Source organism: Anopheles maculipalpis, chromosome 2RL (genome assembly GCF_943734695.1).
Source record: "Anopheles maculipalpis chromosome 2RL, idAnoMacuDA_375_x, whole genome shotgun sequence".
In the NCBI taxonomy this organism is placed as follows: Eukaryota; Metazoa; Arthropoda; class Insecta; order Diptera; family Culicidae; genus Anopheles; species Anopheles maculipalpis.
This window is the reverse complement of record NC_064871.1, coordinates 61,452,855-61,470,107: the sequence shown is the minus strand read 5'-3', so window position 1 is coordinate 61,470,107 and position 17,253 is coordinate 61,452,855. Positions and strand designations below refer to the sequence as shown.

The window sequence follows — 17,253 nt, the reverse complement described above, 5'->3', positions numbered from 1 at the left end:
AGTCAACATACGCAATTAAACAGAGATCGGAATGGATGGAAGCGTTTTTCTGTTTCTTTTTAAACTCCAGACGCGTGTGCCTTTTAATTTGAAAGTACTGGTCAAAGCCACCGAAAAAATAATACGACATTAAAAAAAATAACGGAACAAAGCAAACAAAAAAAAAAACAACGCAATGTTGAGGGTTGCATTTTTTCAACAATGCTGAGTCCCAACATACATAGAGGATTTATAACAGTGACACGCGTTAGTCTAGCTGGGCCAGAAGCGCACGGACTTAGCTTTTGTCGGCCATTCTAATCAGTTGGTATAAAATTCCAGCGAAAAAGAATAATCATATCACGAAAGACAAGCAACAGTAACATAGCAGAACAACAACTACAAAAAAAACGAACTCAAAAACAAATGTGTCATCGTAAGGTACATACTAATAATACTCTCTGTTCTTAAACCATAGAACGCTTTTATGCAACAGAAAATCAAAAACCATACATACATTCACTCGAAGATCGACACATGCTGTGCCGCAAGCAGAACCTATCCATCCGGCAAAAGAGAATTGAAGAAAAAAGCAAACGGAAACACTCTAGGAAAAGCGACAAACTGATTGTTTTCACAATTTAAGCAAGCGCGAGACACGTGATAGGTAAATGAAATAAAACACAGACAGAGGAATTGATGATAAATATGGCAATTCCAACTATTTGTACATTGTTGACGTACATAAAAACGGTAAAGTAAAATAAAAGAAAAAAAAGGTTTTTAAAACGCTGCTGTCTTTTTTCTTCACCCAGATATCTTCTCGACTGACTAGAAACAATCCGAAATCATGGATACAGCTATGTGCACAAAATTGCACTGCAAAGAGAATTTAAAATTTTAGAGCTTTTTTGACCCAAAAAAAAAACTATTCAAATGTCGAAGCATTTCATTAAACACTTCTTTGCACTATTAACACTTTTAGGCTGGTACAAACCTTTCACTCAGATTGGAACATTACGAAGCTGCACCGAAAACGCGACTAAATCAATTGAGTACAGCAGCACGCACCCGCATGATCTTTTGCGATCTCGCTCCACTGGAGCTGCAACGGAGAGTAGGTGGGCAACTTTTTGCTTCGGAGCTTTTTTTTCTTGCTTTCTTCTTCTCGTTTCCTAGCAATCACAATGACAACAATCATGCCAATGTTCGGTTAAGCGTATAATCTAATCAAACCAAATCAACCACCAAAGTACGTGAAAAAAAACCGTGCTTGCGGCACCCGGTAATGACAAAATCTGGCTTGATGACGAAAATACTGTTGCCGAAAATGATGGTGTTTTGAAATAACTGGAACAAAAATATATTGCTTCATTTTAATCAAACTGGGAGATAGATGATCGAGAAATGAATGTTTCAATTGTTTTATCAGAAAATCGCTAGTATCTTCCTTCTGATGTACGTCTTTTTAACAATTTTTGTACAATATTTTTCCAAACAATTTTACCAACCACATGCAATGTATAGTATTAAATGGTTGAAAACAAGGTTTTCTCCTCTGGATCTGCAAATTCCAATGGGATTTGCATGACTTTTCTGACTTTATTGTCTTAAAAATAGATAGTCAGTCCTGTGCAAGGGAAGAGAGTCTGTATACCGCCAAATTTGACTTTAATATTCAATTAGCCCCACTAAGTACTGGTAATTCAATCAAAAGTACCCTAGTACGGACATTGTGAATAATTTAAAGGAACTTTAAATATAATTTTTTTTAAATTATTTATTAAATTATTTTTAAAAGTTTGACTTCAATTGTATTCGAACTATTTTATCTAGACTTTTAAAACTACATAATGTTTATGTCGTCTGCTATCGACTCACCATGTTACATGTTTTTCTTTAAAGATCGTGATCTTCAGCGCTATGCGTGAAGTAAGTCGAAGTTCGTAGCAAATGAAGCGGATAATCAAGCGTACCTCACAAGCGCCTGGAGTAGGAGTAGTATGGTTGCAAAGTTTCTATCGTATAAATATGCATGTTCCAGTGCCAACAAACTGTCAAACATATCACAGCAGTGCACCTGTGCTGAATGTGTAGCAGCTGAGGCAAATGCAGAACGTAATCGTGAGCTGGTGTTAGTGATTTCGCATAGATCCTGCATCTAAACCGGTGGATAGATAAGCAGTTCAACAAACACCAGCTAGAACGGCCATTGTGCGTGTGGCTTTACCGTTCGCAACAAGCTTTAATTTCGTGAAGTTGATGTGCTAAAGGGAATAAGGAAGTTCACGATGAAGAAAGTTTTCATATTTAGCCTCATTGCACTGGTGCTGCTGGTGACGGTGGTTAGCGGAGATGGCAAGAAAAAGGAAAGTTCGTTCGAAGAAAGCGGAGGCAGTGAACATGGTGGCGACCATCACTCGAAAAAAGGCGACAAAGGTGATAAGGGGTACGAAAAGAAGCATGGTTTAGAAAAGTCGGAAAAGGGCAGCAAGGGCAAGGAGGATCACGAGTCGCACTACGGTGAGGAGGGTGGTCATAAGAAGGAAAGCCACGACGAGGGCGACCATTATAAGAAGCATCATGAGGAGAAGAAGGGATCGAAGCACGGCAAGAAGGGTCACAAGAAGGGACACAAGAAGGGCTCCAAGACGACCGGCTACCATCACAAATCGCACAAGGATGACTATCACAAGGAGCACAAGTTCTACGACGATCATCACAAGGAGGGCCACCACAAGAAGTTTGGCGATTTCAACGAGTTCCACAAGAAGCAGGGTGGCGATCACAAGAAGGGTGGCCATCATGATTCCGCCCACAAGGAGGATAAGTACGCGAAAAAGGGACACGCGGACAAGGGCCACTTCGACGATGAGCACAAGGGCTGGAAGCACAAGCACGGCCACGAGTCACACTTTTCGCACAAGGACGATTTCGGCAAGAAGGGTGGCAAATCTGGTGGCAGCGAGCACGGCTACAAGAAGGGCGATAAGGGCCATTAGTGGTTGGAGCTTGGGGCCATTAGACAGCGCGAGTGCATGAATGGTGTACGGTTAGTGTGTGTTCTTTAAAGATTTAGACAAAAATTCGATTAATAAATGTAAGGTTTTCAAATGAACGGTTTTTTGAGTGTACTATTTTTATGATTTGTATGATCCTGTCTGTCACTGATATCATAGTCGAGCCACATATACATTATCCTTTATCGACGCATGTGGCATAATCTTCATGCCTTTTTGATTATGTTGCCTATGATAGCGGTCATGCTAATTTTGAACCCCTCACGAAGAAGTTATCTGATTTGATTGTTATGCAGCCGAATATATCACGACACTGCTGGATCGACAATCAGGGATGTTCGATCCAGCAGGCATCATAAACGCACTCTTGTTATCGCGCAAAGTTTGCGTGTGGCCATGCCACTAAGTCACTTTACCATTCTACTAGCGACAGCAACCAGTAGTTTGATGCATCGCGAAAGATCTTTACGCGATAGTGATACTTCAGCTCAAACAGCACGTTTTAACCGTTTTTCGATAATCAACTATATGCCGTACACAGTCAATCAACGATATGATCGCGATATGCGTCATAGAGGGCTCTCTCTCTCTCTCTCTCTCTCTCAGATAGGCGATGTGTTGCCAAGCATTGCAATTGTGCACAGAGCAACAAGCAGACAAACAATACGACGAAGATCATCAAAATAGCTGAAAACTGACACACACGGTAATCCCGATCTTAGCCCATCGCCGATCTCAAGAAGCGTCTAGTTGGACGCAATAAACAGGATAGCACCGTGGGTTTTGTTCTGCTACTCGTCATTTAAAACCGCTTGTAACTGATAATCAAGCCGCAGTATTTACGAGAATCCATCGATGTAACGACAGCTCTGCACACACGCCGAACCGTAGTCGTCAGTGAAGTGTCCTAGAGTGAAGTCATTAGAAAGCTACTCCTAAACTTTCTGCTTTCGAGAAGGGCAAGTGCACAAAAAGGTGATCTACAAATTTTTGTGTGAAGATTGTGATCTGTGTTCCGACTAATTAGAACTTTTTGTTCAATTCGAATCAAGCTTCCATGTTACAATTTTTTCTGCATTAATTTGAAAAAAAAACTCTAGCTATAAAATAAGAAAAATCTAAGACTAATAGTCATGTGTCTTGTATAACATCACACCACCACATTAATTATCATGGCATTATAAACTGTGACACAACCAAAAAAAAGTGAAGATCAGGTGCCTTTTTTGTATAGAAAATCAACCTCTTTTTTGTTGTACCAAACTGATAATACAAAACAGTTTATGTCCATTTCCGACCTACTCTCTCGACTATCGCCTTTCGATTCTAGTTAGGTGAGAAGCGACGAGCTTCCTGTGTGTAAAAAAAACAGGAGGATTCGTCGTAAGCTTCCCCCTATCGTCGTCAACCCTACAGTTTCCCCCGTACACCGGCAGAAGACGCATTGGACCGTTGGATCCATCATTTTAATTCCAAACGTCGCACGAGCCAGTTTAGTGTCGGTCGGAAAGTTTAGTTTCGCGGGTCATAATTTTCGAGAAAAACGCTATTTTCACCGAGGACTAAGTACAAGGTGCTATTTAATACATATCTGCGTAGGATATTAGAAGACTATATACATTTTTTGTTTGTATGGCTAGCTGTGAGAAATGAAGAATAGGGAGGCTCTACACACAAGCACATCTGATGGTGTTTGTAAGCATTTGTGTGGCTAATAATCGTACAGCATTTATATTCGATCGATCACTACTTAAAGGCTCGTTTTTAACTATGTAAATAGTTAGTTGTCAGACAATTTGTAATGCCACTGAGTACAACTGTGTGGCCCAGTTCATGTGTGTCCTCTTTTGCCCGGCAAACAATCAGTACGTGTGTGAAGTGTAGCATTCAACGGACAAAAATGTGAAGTGCTCAAGTATCTGGAAAGCAAATATCCACTCAGAAACTCCTGCTCTTACGTACAGACAAGGGCAGATCACTCACTTAATCCATCTTAAGTGTAGCTACTCGATGCTGGTGTTTTGTCTAGTGTTGTCCCCACGTAGAATCCCACACGATCACGTGCATGACAATAGTGATACAATCTAATTGATGGGACTACATGCATTATAATTTGCACTCTGATTTCCGTACCTTATCTACTATAGGATTAGTCATACCGTATAAGACGACTAACTGTGTCTGATCAGTTCTATCTTAGAAATTGTAAAGGGCTATACAATCCGACGGACAAAACTCAATCTGCTGGGAAACCCTTGGTCGGGTTTTTTTTGTAGATTGCTTGTTATGGTTACTTACCAAGTTTAAAAAGGGAACTTTTTATACTTCAAACTAGACAAAGAAGTGAGGAATTAGAAAACCAGCAGCATTTCAAATTTTTCTTCATCTTTTTCTTCAGATTGTAATATGAGTCATGGCCATGGCTATATAGGCTGCCATAGTCGTAGCTATTTAATTAATCGCCAAAAAATAATTGGCGAAAAATGTAATCGCTAGCTCCACTGTATTGTCATGATTGTTAATGACGTGAAACGTGGGTTTTGTTTGCCTTTGCTTAAGTGAATTAGAATCTCGCCTTATCTTTGAAATACGTTCCTGATTGTCCAAATTTTTCCTTCACATGCTTGAGCCTTTTGTTTCTCTGGGCGTAGCGATAATCGTGGGGAAATGGTAGGAAGCAGTTTTTACCCCTAGATGTCATTAATTAAAATTAGGCACGCAGTTTCGGCTGTATTATCAATTTCCGTACAGCTTCCATTCGGACTAACATGTCTATTACCTTTATCTCTTATGTTACTGGTGCAGCTGATAAAATGAAGTTCACACCGCCTCCCGCATCGCTGCGAAGTCCTTTAATCATTCCGGAAAAGATAATGATGGGTCCTGGACCGTCCAACTGCTCCAAGCGCGTACTGACCGCCATGACCAACACCGTGTTGAGTAACTTCCATGCCGAATTGTTCCGCACGATGGACGAGGTCAAGGATGGACTGCGATACATTTTCCAGACAGAGAATCGGGCCACCATGTGCGTGAGTGGTTCGGCTCATGCCGGCATGGAAGCGATGCTAAGCAATCTGCTCGAGGAAGGCGATCGAGTGTTGATCGCGGTAAATGGCATTTGGGCAGAGCGTGCTGTCGAAATGTCTACGCGTTACGGTGCAGATGTTAGAACGATCGAGGGCCCAGCAGATCGACCATTTACCCTGGAAGCACTGACCAGGGCCATCGAACTGCATCAACCCAAGTGTCTGTTTCTGACGCACGGGGACTCGTCAAGTGGCCTACTGCAACCGCTGGAAGGTGTCGGTCACATTTGCCACCAGCACGACTGTTTGCTTATCGTCGACGCCGTTGCATCGCTGTGCGGTGTACCGTTTTATATGGATAAATGGGAAATTGATGCCGTGTATACCGGCGCTCAAAAAGTGCTCGGAGCACCACCGGGAATCACGCCCATTTCAATAAGCCCCAAAGCGCTGTAAGTATTTCGGCGGATCCTTGACGACTGGTGATCATTTATCAGCATTTCAACTATCTCTTGTATCTACCATCCAGAGATGTTATTAGGAACCGTCGTACCAAGTCAAAAGTATTCTATTGGGATCTGTTGCTGCTGGGAAATTATTGGGGCTGTTATGACGAGCCTAAACGGTAAGGATCACTACTAAGCATCACCATCCCCTTTAGCGAAATCTTATGAACTTATTCTATTTCATTTTATTGTTATGTTTTTTGCAGTTATCACCATACAGTTGCATCTAACCTAATATTTGCTTTACGCGAGGCTTTAGCACAAATTGCGGAAGAAGGACTGGAGTCACAGATCAAACGCCGCACAGAATGTGCACAAATTTTGTACGATGGTCTTGGAAAGATGGGCCTCGAGATATTCGTCAAGGATCCCAGACATCGTTTGCCCACGGTGACCGGTATTATGATACCGAAAGGTGTTGACTGGTGGAAGGTTTCACAATATGCTATGAATAAGTAAGTAGTGCAAACCTTCTTTGTCTGCATCAAGAATACTGGTTTGAAAAAATGAAATGAAAAATTATTTGCTATCGTTTGTTTCAGTTTCTCGTTGGAAATTCAAGGTGGACTGGGACCCACATTTGGTAAAGCATGGCGTGTCGGTATTATGGGCGAATGTTCAACAGTACAGAAAATACACTTCTACCTCTACGGCCTTAAAGAATCGCTTCAGGCAACACATCCTGATTATGTGTTTGAGGCAAGCAACGGATTTCATTAAGCTAAAGAAGAACAATTGCATCCTCGTATTACAGTTGCATCAATGAGTACTATTGCACTTAACCTATAAGTGTAGAAAGTAGACTCAGTTGTACATGCGTAACTAAAATTAACATTAGTGCAATTAAAAAGTGAACTATCTATACTTGCTTGCTGAAGATCCTATCATTTCTAAACTATGAACTACTCAGACATTCAGCTAGCGGATAAATAAAGTTAATTATCCCACAATAAATTATTGTGTTAAAGAAATCATGTATGTTTTTTTACTACAGTAGGGATCAGGCAAAATTATGCAATCTAACACCTACTAAGCATATCAACATCCCACCACATGGATTAGAAAGTTATTGCCTTCTAGGAGAACTTCTCAACTAGTAACATTTGTTACCCAGGACAAAGTTGGGTCTGTACAGAGATTTTTAGTCTCAGCACTCACATGCGTCTGTGAGATATGGACTCAGCTCAAAATCAATCTATTACTCAACAGATGGATCTTTAGTCCGGGACACTGCCCATATTGAGAGGCTGATGATCTCACCATTGTGCATGGAACTAGACTCGCCAGACTCTGAACGATGGTCAATGCATGAGAATGATTTTAGAAAACCTAGGTTAACATGGGAGGCTTATTAGGCCGAAATTAACATTGAAATGAAGACAATCGTGTAATTAATTTGTTCAATACGACAACTATTATGGAGTTTAATTCTAACAAATGGGCGTAATTCGAAATATAGATACATTTTTATCATATTTTTTATACATTTTTTATAGACAGTATTATTTCTCCTTCACTAACGACACCTAACGCTTTTCGTATCGACAACGGTCGTAAAATTTGAACTTTGAAACAAACCCACGATGTATAAAGCACCCCACCACGATAAGCGCATTTCTATCAACCTTATTCGTTACGTGGAATAATTTCTTGACAGTGAAATGACATCTTTTCACCACGTAGAAGTGTTGATCGTCTGTCCCGCTCGGTCCACCTGCTAGGCATGCAGCTATCTCGCTCATCCTACCTGGTGGGTAGCCGAAACAAATTCCGAATACGTCGGCATCGAAATAACAACACATAGCTCTGCAAGCCGCTGTGTGCGGGTTCCGTTTCCTCTGTTCGGTCTGTTCCAACGCACAAATTAGCTGCTCAATCGATACGTTTTAGCAATTTGTAGTTAGAGTTTCTTTCAATCAATCCATTTAATATTTGGTGCGAAGACCCATATTCGCATCCTCACAGCGCACGAAACAGCCAACAACAAACCATTCGCCCGGAGTGTATTGCTGCTGCTGCTGCTGGCGTGTTAAAAGTTTCGTTCAAATCCTGGACTCGCACATATTTACCAATGGCCATCAAAGCAGGAATGGGGAGGAAATCCTCCAACAAAAATCCTCCATTCTTCAGCCATGAGTTTGTAATTCAAAATCACGCGGATATTGTGTCGTGCATTGCGATGATCTTCGTCGTAGGAATAATGCTACAGGTAAGTTGGATGGAAATTCCGGCATTTTCACCGAAAACAAACCAACCTGTGCGTGATTTGATGCAAGGTGACAAAACATCCCTGTTTTGCTAGCCGGAATGTATACAATTCGAGAGGATTGAATGTATTGAACAATGGTACTCAACATGGTGAAGGTTGAGTCTCAAACTGCCACGTATGACCCACTACCGCTGCGACATGGCATTGAGGATAAGAGCGGCGAAGAAAGAACGGTGTCGGTGCCATAACACAACATTCTCTTTTTCATGTTTTGCTTGCAGCCGACACAATCCCTAGCTAGCACCTTCGTTGCCTTACGCCACAACGTATCCGGAGCCGATCCCAGCCAGGAAAACCCGATGGGTGTACAGTATCTGTACACGGCCGGCTGGAAAGATGCTTGTGCGGTGTTTTTCTACACTCTTATCTGTATCATCATGCATGCTATACTACAGGAATATGTATTGGATGTAAGTAAGCAATGTTTACCGGTGGTCTAACTAGACTAAAAAATACTGATGGCGCACACTTTCTATTGCAGAAAATATCGAAGAAGCTTCACTTGTCCAAGTTCAAACTGTCACGCTTCAATGAATCTGGTCAGCTGGTAGTTTTCTATGCAATGTCCTTCCTGTGGGGTTTGGATCTGATTGTGCGCGAACAGTACATTGGCAATAGGCAACGAATGTGGGAAGGATACCCTGATCATCCGATGATCTTCCTGCATAAGATGTTCTTCATTATCCAGCTAGCGTACTACGCGCACATGCTGCCGGAACTGTACTTCCAAAAGGTGAAGAAAGACGAACAGAAGCCTAAAATTCAGCATGCTGTAGGTGGGCTGGTCATTATCGGAACTGCTTACTTCCTTGGGTATGTAACGATGAGAAGCATGTCACCTTTCTCCAGCAACTTTATGGCTTTATCTTGGTGGTCCATTTTTCAGATTCCAGCGTATTGCTCTCGTTCTCCTAACCCTGCACTATTTCTGTGAGCTCGTTGCCCACAGTTTCCAGTTAGTGGACATCGTCGATAAGGAAGGAAAATTCGCTAAACGTAAGTACGGTACATCAGATCAAGTGTCTGAAACGATTCGTTATCTCACGTTCCGTTTCTAAAACGTTCTTTTGTTTTGCTTTCCCTTGCAGTGCGCCTCGTTCACAATGGACTGTTCATTCTGACCCGCTTTGCCACGATGGTTCTGGCATTCCTCACTTTGTTCTACAGCATCGAAAACATTTCGCAAACCAAGCGCGTCCTGATGCTGTCGATGGTGTTCGGTTTGCAAGGCTACCTATTTTTCGACTTCATCTCCAGCGTACTGCGTTCCAAGCGGGAAAGCTCGACCGAGGAACGGGCCAAAGTAACGGTTAGCACAAATAAGACTGAAAAGCCGAAAAAGCAGAAGAAAAAGGAAAGTGATCTTCCGGAGGCCGATCAAAACTCTGCACAGCCATCTCCAAAAGCGACAACGGCGACGACGACCAACGTGAGCAACGTCCGTAAGGCGAAAGTAAAGTAAAACCGGGTGCCGGCTAAAGCTGTAAAGCTTGCTCCTCCTCTGTTAAATTGTGTTTTTTTTTCCATCCAATAATTGCTGGTCGCAGTGTTTCCTTCGAAGAAAGATACAGTATAGTAACATTTAATAGTGAAACGAACTCATTGAAAAGCAGCACAGAAAGTATAATAATGGTTTATTGCTTGGCTGGCTCGAGCGGGGAGTGTAGTGCGGACGCGAACAAAAATAAGATTTTTTTCCTTTTCGGATCATCTAATGTCGACACGTTTTTTTATTGTTAGTGCACCCCGGAGGAGGTGATTGAATTTGTACAAAGACTCTTTCACACAAACACATTGGTTTTGCTTTTCGGCTTTATGACAGGAAATGCATTTATCTTAAAGATAAACTTTGCGTATAGACAGGTTGATGAGAGTAAGTGGAGAAAAGGTCCTTGAGAGGTGTGTTATTCTAGATTCTGCCGTTCCCACTTAAGTGTTAATCAGGTATTTTTCTGAGCATAATTTTGTCCATTCTTATACAAATAATAACAATTGCTAACAAAAAACAAACTCGTGCAATAGTTTTTTGTTTCGCACATTTACCTACAATATCACAGCACTATTTGCACATGTATAAACTCTTCATTGCTTTTCAGCTAGTGGCATTTCTCTAGAAGGGATCTGCCCATAGTACAGTAATTAAAACAGTTCATTACAATGTAAAAACAACAGCGAACCATATCAGATTATGTTTATTATATCAAGAAACACAAACTCTTAAATAACTAACACTATCATCAAAGAGACATTTACTGTCTTTATCAAGAATGGCACCCATGTCTAGTGTTTCGGCTTATCGCCGTGCCGTTCGACGCACTTTTCCTTTCCCTTCTCATCGTAGACGCAACTCTTCGTAGTCCATACTTGATTACCCTTGAATTGTGAGGGATCTGTCGACACAGTTAGTAAAACGGTTAGCACCATTATTGCTACTTTCTACATCTTACTATTTATACGTCTTACCAGGCATAAAATCGGAAAAATCGCTGCGTGAAAACAATCCACCTCCTCCACCAAGGCCCTGCTGTCCAAAGTTAGGAAGCTGTCCCTGCCTTCCAAAATCGGGAAATGTAGGAAAGCCATAGTTCACTCCACCACTTTGCCTTCGAAAGCGCAACAGCCGATCGAGCAGCGGGCCATTCTGGGTCTCATCATCTGTATGGAAATGGATCGATTAGCTGCCATGTCACACACGTCCTCATTGGTACACTTTCTCGTCCACTACCTTGCTTTGCGGCAGCAAGCAGCAACTCAAAACACGCGATAATCAAGAGTATGGAAACGAATGTACGCTTCATGACTGGCATGCTAAAACTCAACTGGTCAACGCAATACCTAAGAACGAACTAAATGAATCCATCCAAAAGACGCTGAATGTTGAACGAATATTTGTTGATTCTTTTCGGTTTGCCAATGAAATTCCCATAGGATGTTGAAAGTTTGTGACCGAACCTCACATACATTGGGTGATCTTCATTATCAGTTATTGCCGCGGAGCAAAGGTTTCTCCCAGCGGCGTGTGGAGTCGCACCGTATCGATGCTTATTTGGTGTTGCATTTGAAAGACATCAAACAAATCTTGTCCGTCCATCGTGAAGTGGGAAAGTACTACGAATATCTCGACTAATTGCGATTACTACTATGAATGATAACACAAACACCTCTTTTGTGTACATTCTATATGGTTTACTACAGCATATTCAAGATGGCTTCCCGATCATATTGGTTTTGTATTTATATAATACACTAATGCTTTATTGTGGTTTATATTGATCTACGCATTTAAGGCTTAAGACTTCCCAGCCACGGCACCATAGCGACAGTTGACCTAGAACTGCCGATCAAGGACAACGCAATATCAGGTTGTGGTCCATCGTTTCCTGCTATCGCAAAGGTCACGAAAGGAACTAATTTGGGTTTTTATTCGAGCTTCTTACCGAGATGACCCTGCAAGTTGAAAGTAGAAACGACCAACGCCCGTATGCAACGATTTAATCAACATGTTTTCAACTCTATGGGAAAGCCCAATTCAGTGAAAGTTGAATACCCTTTTCTTGCTCTGCAACAGCACGTTCAATCGATTCGAGCTAGGCCACACTTTTTTGGTGGATCTTTTAGATTGATGGAAACAGTAAGTGCCGGTGAAAAGCAGCTACATGAGCCCACATCAGTCAACAAACAGTTATGCTAATGAGCATGAACATGTGCCTGCAACGAACGGAATTCGCTCAAACCGTAAAGCAAACAGTGGACGGGACCTGGATAATGCTACAATCTTTCGCACGCCAATATCCATCCGCAGCAACGGGAGCACACGCTACGCCACCGAGAATTGCCATGTAAAACGAACCACCGAACCCACATTACACAGGTTGGTTGGTGCCAGAAAGAAGAGAATGCCACAAGAATCATGTAAAGGATGGCTCAACAACGGATGGCAAAGAATGGACGATCGAGAGAAAAAAAAAAGCACAGAATGCAGAGTCGCAAACGCAAACATATATGTCGTGTCGGTCGATCTTGGCGATCGACGTGGAATGAAGGAAACGCATTAAGAATCTCAACCAGCAGCGCCACTTTGGGGTGGTGGAAGTGAGTCAAAGAGCAAAATCCTACCGATGTTGGACGTTGGGGAGCGAACTCGTGTAAGCGTTGAATCACACCGTCGTACCTCGTCAGAGGATGGGTTTCGTGCCCCATGCTCTGAACTCCCCAAAACCCCATCTACCCAGAAGAAAACACCGCTATCCAGCGTCTTCGTATCGTTGTGTTAAAATGTATAAAGTTTCTTGCAGATCCGCTGACCACAACATTTGTATCCAGCCTGCGCCCGGAAGAAGATCGCGTTCGACTCGCGACCCATCATAGCTTTTGTGTGAGTGTGTGTTTGTGCGTGTTTGTACGTGTGTGTGTGTGTGTGTGTTTGTGAGAGGAAGGTGGGGAAGGTGGTTAGTTACCGTGAACCTGATCTTTTGAATTTGCTGTTTGCCTTCAGTCTATCTCGATACAGCTGTAAGCGTGCTGCTCATCTACCACAGTGACATAAGTGCTTCCGAGCAAGTGTACTTTAGAACCGAAGACGACGAAAAGTGCGATCATCACAATGAAACACCATAGCGTTATGTTTGCCGTGCTTCTAGTGATAGTTGCAGTTTCCGTGCGAGCCGGTAAGTAACGCAAGAAGGGAAAGATCACTAAATGATTGATACTGCATACATACAAGTTTAAAGTTAATCTTCGTTAAAAGACACTTCTTTTGAGTGTTAGATTTCTTTGCCGAATGTTAAGGTGCGACTTGAAATTGGACAGGATGTTCTAATTAAAAATTCAAAACATCTTTTCTTTACTGCGTGAATCACGTCTGAGCCCGCAGTCTCGTCTGCGCTTCAGGCGATCGACAAGCGATCGTATGGTAAAGCGGCTAATGAGTCTCGCGCTCGCAGAAGGAAGGAAGACAAAATAATGTTCAACTTAGCAAAAACGGCAAAAAGCATGAAAACCGGTTTTTGGCGACTCAAAATGTATACACAAATATTTACCACTATTTCTGGCTGAGCCTTCTTTTTTTTATTTGTTGTTGTTTATGAGTCTATGAAGCAAGCAGCAAAATCATCACCATCATCATAATCGTGGACTGGCTTCGTTCGTGTGAGTCGTCTCTACGTTGTTGTTCACCAACTTCAGCCAAATAGGTTGATGTCATTTCGAGCCATGTTTGTTTGATGTAGTTTATAGTTAAGCTACAGCTTAACTTTGAGTTAACCGGTTACCGACAACAAACGTGCCCTAAAACCTTCACTGTACAGCCCGAACAAAGTCACAAAGGCACACAGACAGGAAACACGGGTTCGATCGTTAAAAGCTTTCCATCTGATCTTAAATCAGCTCGTCATTTAAAGAGTATTTTATTTGGCACTATCTTTTACAATAGCTTTAAACAGAAACCTTAAGCCTCCAAAACGCTACTGTAATGTCTTCTTTTTTGTCTGCGAATTCGATGGTAATATACATTTGCGGCGATTGCGTCACGCTTGGTCGGTATTATGTATACATGAATTTATTTTATTTATATATTTCCTTACCAACTAAGGGATCAATAATTGCATAACCGCGTATCCTGCACGGATTGTATAACCAGGTTCACATGCGTATTTCTGTTTTGCATCAAGTCGCGTAAATGTGAGCCCCATGCCATATTGGACACTAGCAGAAGAATTGAAACAAACAAAAGAAGCAGTATCATCCTATAGACAGACGCTATCAGCTTCAAACCGGTCAGCAGGTAGTCTACCTTGGGAAGGGGACTCTAGAGTTTAAGTCGCTAAAACATCGACACTTTATCCGGATTTCCCATTGTTCCATACTGCCGAGCGTCATTTTATCTGCTGCTTCTTGAGGTTCGAAAAAAAGCAGCACTAGAGTTTACCATGTAGAAGTTGGTATCATTTTGGCTTTTTTTGTTTGACTACAATGCCAAAATGATGGCAAAATAGCACAGTGCGATAGCCTTGTAACGATGTCTTTTGTTTACCGTAAATATTACGCTTACTTACAGAAACTGGTTTCTACGTACCCAAAGCGTACTACACGATTGACGAGCATGGCTACAAATCCCCGCTTGTCTACATTGACAGTATTCCGGTGAGTATTTGTTGCGCTTTGTAAGCATCCCACTACGCAGGCCAGAATTGTCCTCAAACTTCTCCAGCGGAATGAGAATTTGGTTGTGAATGTTTCTTGTTTTTCCTCTTTCCCTTGTTCTGTTTCTTTCTCAGCAAGTATTCCAGCGTGTTCGACGGTCCGCTCAACTTCCTCCAGGTTCGTTGCATTCAATCTGATAAAGTGCATAAACTGCCGGTTTACTGGTGCAGTTTCAAGTGCAACCAATAATTAACCGAAAATTGATTTTTTTCTTTCTTTTTTATCCTTTAAAAAAACGTTACCAGTCCCCAACTTTGGTTTCCCTGTGAATTTCCCTGCGTTCCAGTTCCCTAACCCCGGACAGGGTGGCAATTTCCAAGCAGTCTCCATTACCAGCGGAGGGTAAGCATGACGTTCGTTTTATTTCGAAAAAAAAACCGATCCGATGATTAAGAAATGATATGTTCTGATCCATTGATTAGCTCCAAGATTTCTCATATCCTTGTCTAGTTTATGAGCAATTCACCAAGTATTGCGTATTGTGTGCCCTTGCAGCAGTCTATTTATAGAGACTGATATGCATTCACGACGGTGTACGATGGATCTCTTACATCTTACACTTGCACCAAGTTAAAGTTGAACGGATAGTACCGAGCTGGGAGGATGATGCGCGAATCCGGTTTGAAGTTATTATCTTTATAGTTAATCTCAGTGCTTCGCAAAGCATGGCATATCATCCTGTTTTGCCCCGTCCGGTCACTAAACCACTTACCGCGCGATGCGGTAACATCGGCGAGGAGGATTTTTCTTTTGTGTGTGTGTGTTTGATTTTTTTTTGTTGTATATTGTGTTGTGTTCTGCATTCTTTGTGGTACACTTAACGTGCCTGAGGCCTAACTACGGTCGCTGGTTAATTACGCGATAAAGTCCACGAAGCTTTTTCATTGCTTTCTCTCTCGCTTAATACCGTCCGGTACAGCAGGCTTCTCCGTTTTCACACAGTGCCGCAATGAAAATAGTTTTTCTTTTAATGATGTTTAGAGATTGCTTTGTTTCTTCGTTGCTTTGGATGAAAATTGTTGTTTTATTTTATGCACCATAAACATAGCCGTAGCGGCTTCTCTTTCCCGCAAACTAGTGACATTAAGCTTCCCGGTATCAAATCCCATGCGAATCGTTTTCCGAACGCGATCCAGCTATCGTTATTTAAAATCTAGGAAAGCCAGAACCGTGCAAAGTCAATATCCCTCGTATTTGTAATGCCAAAAAAGATAAAGATAATGTTAGAAATAATGATAATGTTATGCGAAATGTTGCGTTACATGAGACATACTGTTTTCTATTCTTTTAACACAGCTCCGGTGGTTTAAACAACCGCTTCGATGAAAACGGACAGTCGGCTCCCGCTGGAACTACTATTAACACATTCTCCTCTCAAAATGGGCAAGTTACTCAGATGACTCATCACATCGACAAGGACGGCAAAGTTACAACCCACACCAACAAGAAGAACTAAAAGTTGACCGATGACCGCGAGTATTATTTTTCTTTCCAACAAGAAACACTCCCCCCGAAACTGCAGTTTGGCATGTTCGTCGATCGATTATTTTGTGAAGCAATCGAATTTCGCCACCAACTCCACACCTCCTCTTTTTTTTGTAAAAGCAACGATCCGCGTTTTTAAGTAGCGATAATAAATTACTGTGTTTGTGTGTGCATTTTGTACTAGTGCCTATTACGGTAGCAATCGGCTGAAGTATGTATAGTATTTAAAAGTAAAATAAAAGTATTACGAACTAAAATCCGATCCGATGTATTTATTTTGTCCGTTCACAGATAAATGATAGCCTTTGAGTATGTTTAGTATTGTATAGCATTAGTAAAATATACCAATATAGTACGCTCTCAGAAAATATTTGCAGATATTCTGCAGTTCAGTAATTTTGGACAAAGCGATCCCGTTTGTGTGATGTGCGTGACGTTAAATGATGTCACCGAACTAGTCGATTTTAATGTTTCGAAGTGTGTTTTTCGCGATTGTCTAGCTATAGGAACTGGGATAGTTTCAAGAAAGTTGGGTAGACCCATATCCGATGAATAACTTTAAAAAATAAATAACTAAATAAATAAAATTAATATGAAGAGTTTCTAGAAGTGACCATTTTACCTCGCGGGAATAGCGATCGGGGTCAATCACTCTTATAGGAACGGTGAATGGTATCGAGTATTTCTCAGCAGAGGATTAGTGGCGCTAGGTGGAATGGTGGTGATCGACTCAAAAAATTGACGCGCCGAAATGACAAATTAAA

The 17,253-nt window shown here is 41.6% G+C and overlaps 5 protein-coding genes across 6 annotated transcripts in view; 4 read left to right on the top strand and 1 right to left on the bottom strand.

The window, feature by feature from the left end:
* LOC126558943 (putative eggshell protein) overlaps positions 1–2,982 on the top strand; it is a 46,176-nt gene extending 43,194 nt beyond the window's left edge. For both annotated transcript variants that reach the window (XM_050215033.1, XM_050215034.1), the window contains exon 2: positions 2,265–2,982. In XM_050215033.1, coding sequence (XP_050070990.1) covers positions 2,271–2,981 — 711 coding nt within the window. In that variant the 5' untranslated portion in view covers positions 2,265–2,270 and the 3' untranslated portion in view covers position 2,982. The remainder of the gene's footprint in view (positions 1–2,264) is intronic.
* Positions 2,983–5,785: 2,803 nt separating this feature from the next.
* LOC126558231 (3-hydroxykynurenine transaminase) lies at positions 5,786–7,401 on the top strand. Its single transcript, XM_050214200.1, has 4 exons — positions 5,786–6,480; positions 6,558–6,653; positions 6,741–6,989; positions 7,077–7,401. Exons 1-4 carry the CDS (start codon positions 5,813–5,815, stop codon positions 7,252–7,254), a joined length of 1,191 nt encoding a protein of 396 aa, XP_050070157.1. The 5' UTR covers positions 5,786–5,812; the 3' UTR covers positions 7,255–7,401.
* Positions 7,402–8,535: 1,134 nt separating this feature from the next.
* On the top strand, positions 8,536–10,265 carry LOC126558307 (translocating chain-associated membrane protein 1). Its single transcript, XM_050214299.1, has 5 exons — positions 8,536–8,743; positions 9,025–9,213; positions 9,285–9,616; positions 9,690–9,799; positions 9,892–10,265. The coding sequence occupies exons 1-5, from the start codon at positions 8,606–8,608 to the stop codon at positions 10,263–10,265; spliced, it is 1,143 nt and encodes a 380-aa protein (XP_050070256.1). The 5' UTR covers positions 8,536–8,605.
* An 811-nt stretch (positions 10,266–11,076) lies between these two features.
* Positions 11,077–11,610, bottom strand: LOC126559440 (uncharacterized). The gene is made up of 3 exons (XM_050215600.1): positions 11,529–11,610; positions 11,267–11,458; positions 11,077–11,193 (listed from the first exon to the last, which is right to left on the bottom strand). Exons 1-3 carry the CDS (start codon positions 11,608–11,610, stop codon positions 11,084–11,086), a joined length of 384 nt encoding a protein of 127 aa, XP_050071557.1. The 3' UTR covers positions 11,077–11,083.
* Positions 11,611–13,399: 1,789 nt separating this feature from the next.
* On the top strand, positions 13,400–16,488 carry LOC126559883 (uncharacterized). The gene is made up of 5 exons (XM_050216057.1): positions 13,400–13,470; positions 14,859–14,944; positions 15,079–15,121; positions 15,250–15,346; positions 16,301–16,488. The coding sequence occupies exons 1-5, from the start codon at positions 13,407–13,409 to the stop codon at positions 16,458–16,460; spliced, it is 450 nt and encodes a 149-aa protein (XP_050072014.1). The 5' UTR covers positions 13,400–13,406; the 3' UTR covers positions 16,461–16,488.
* Positions 16,489–17,253: the final 765 nt, after the last annotated feature.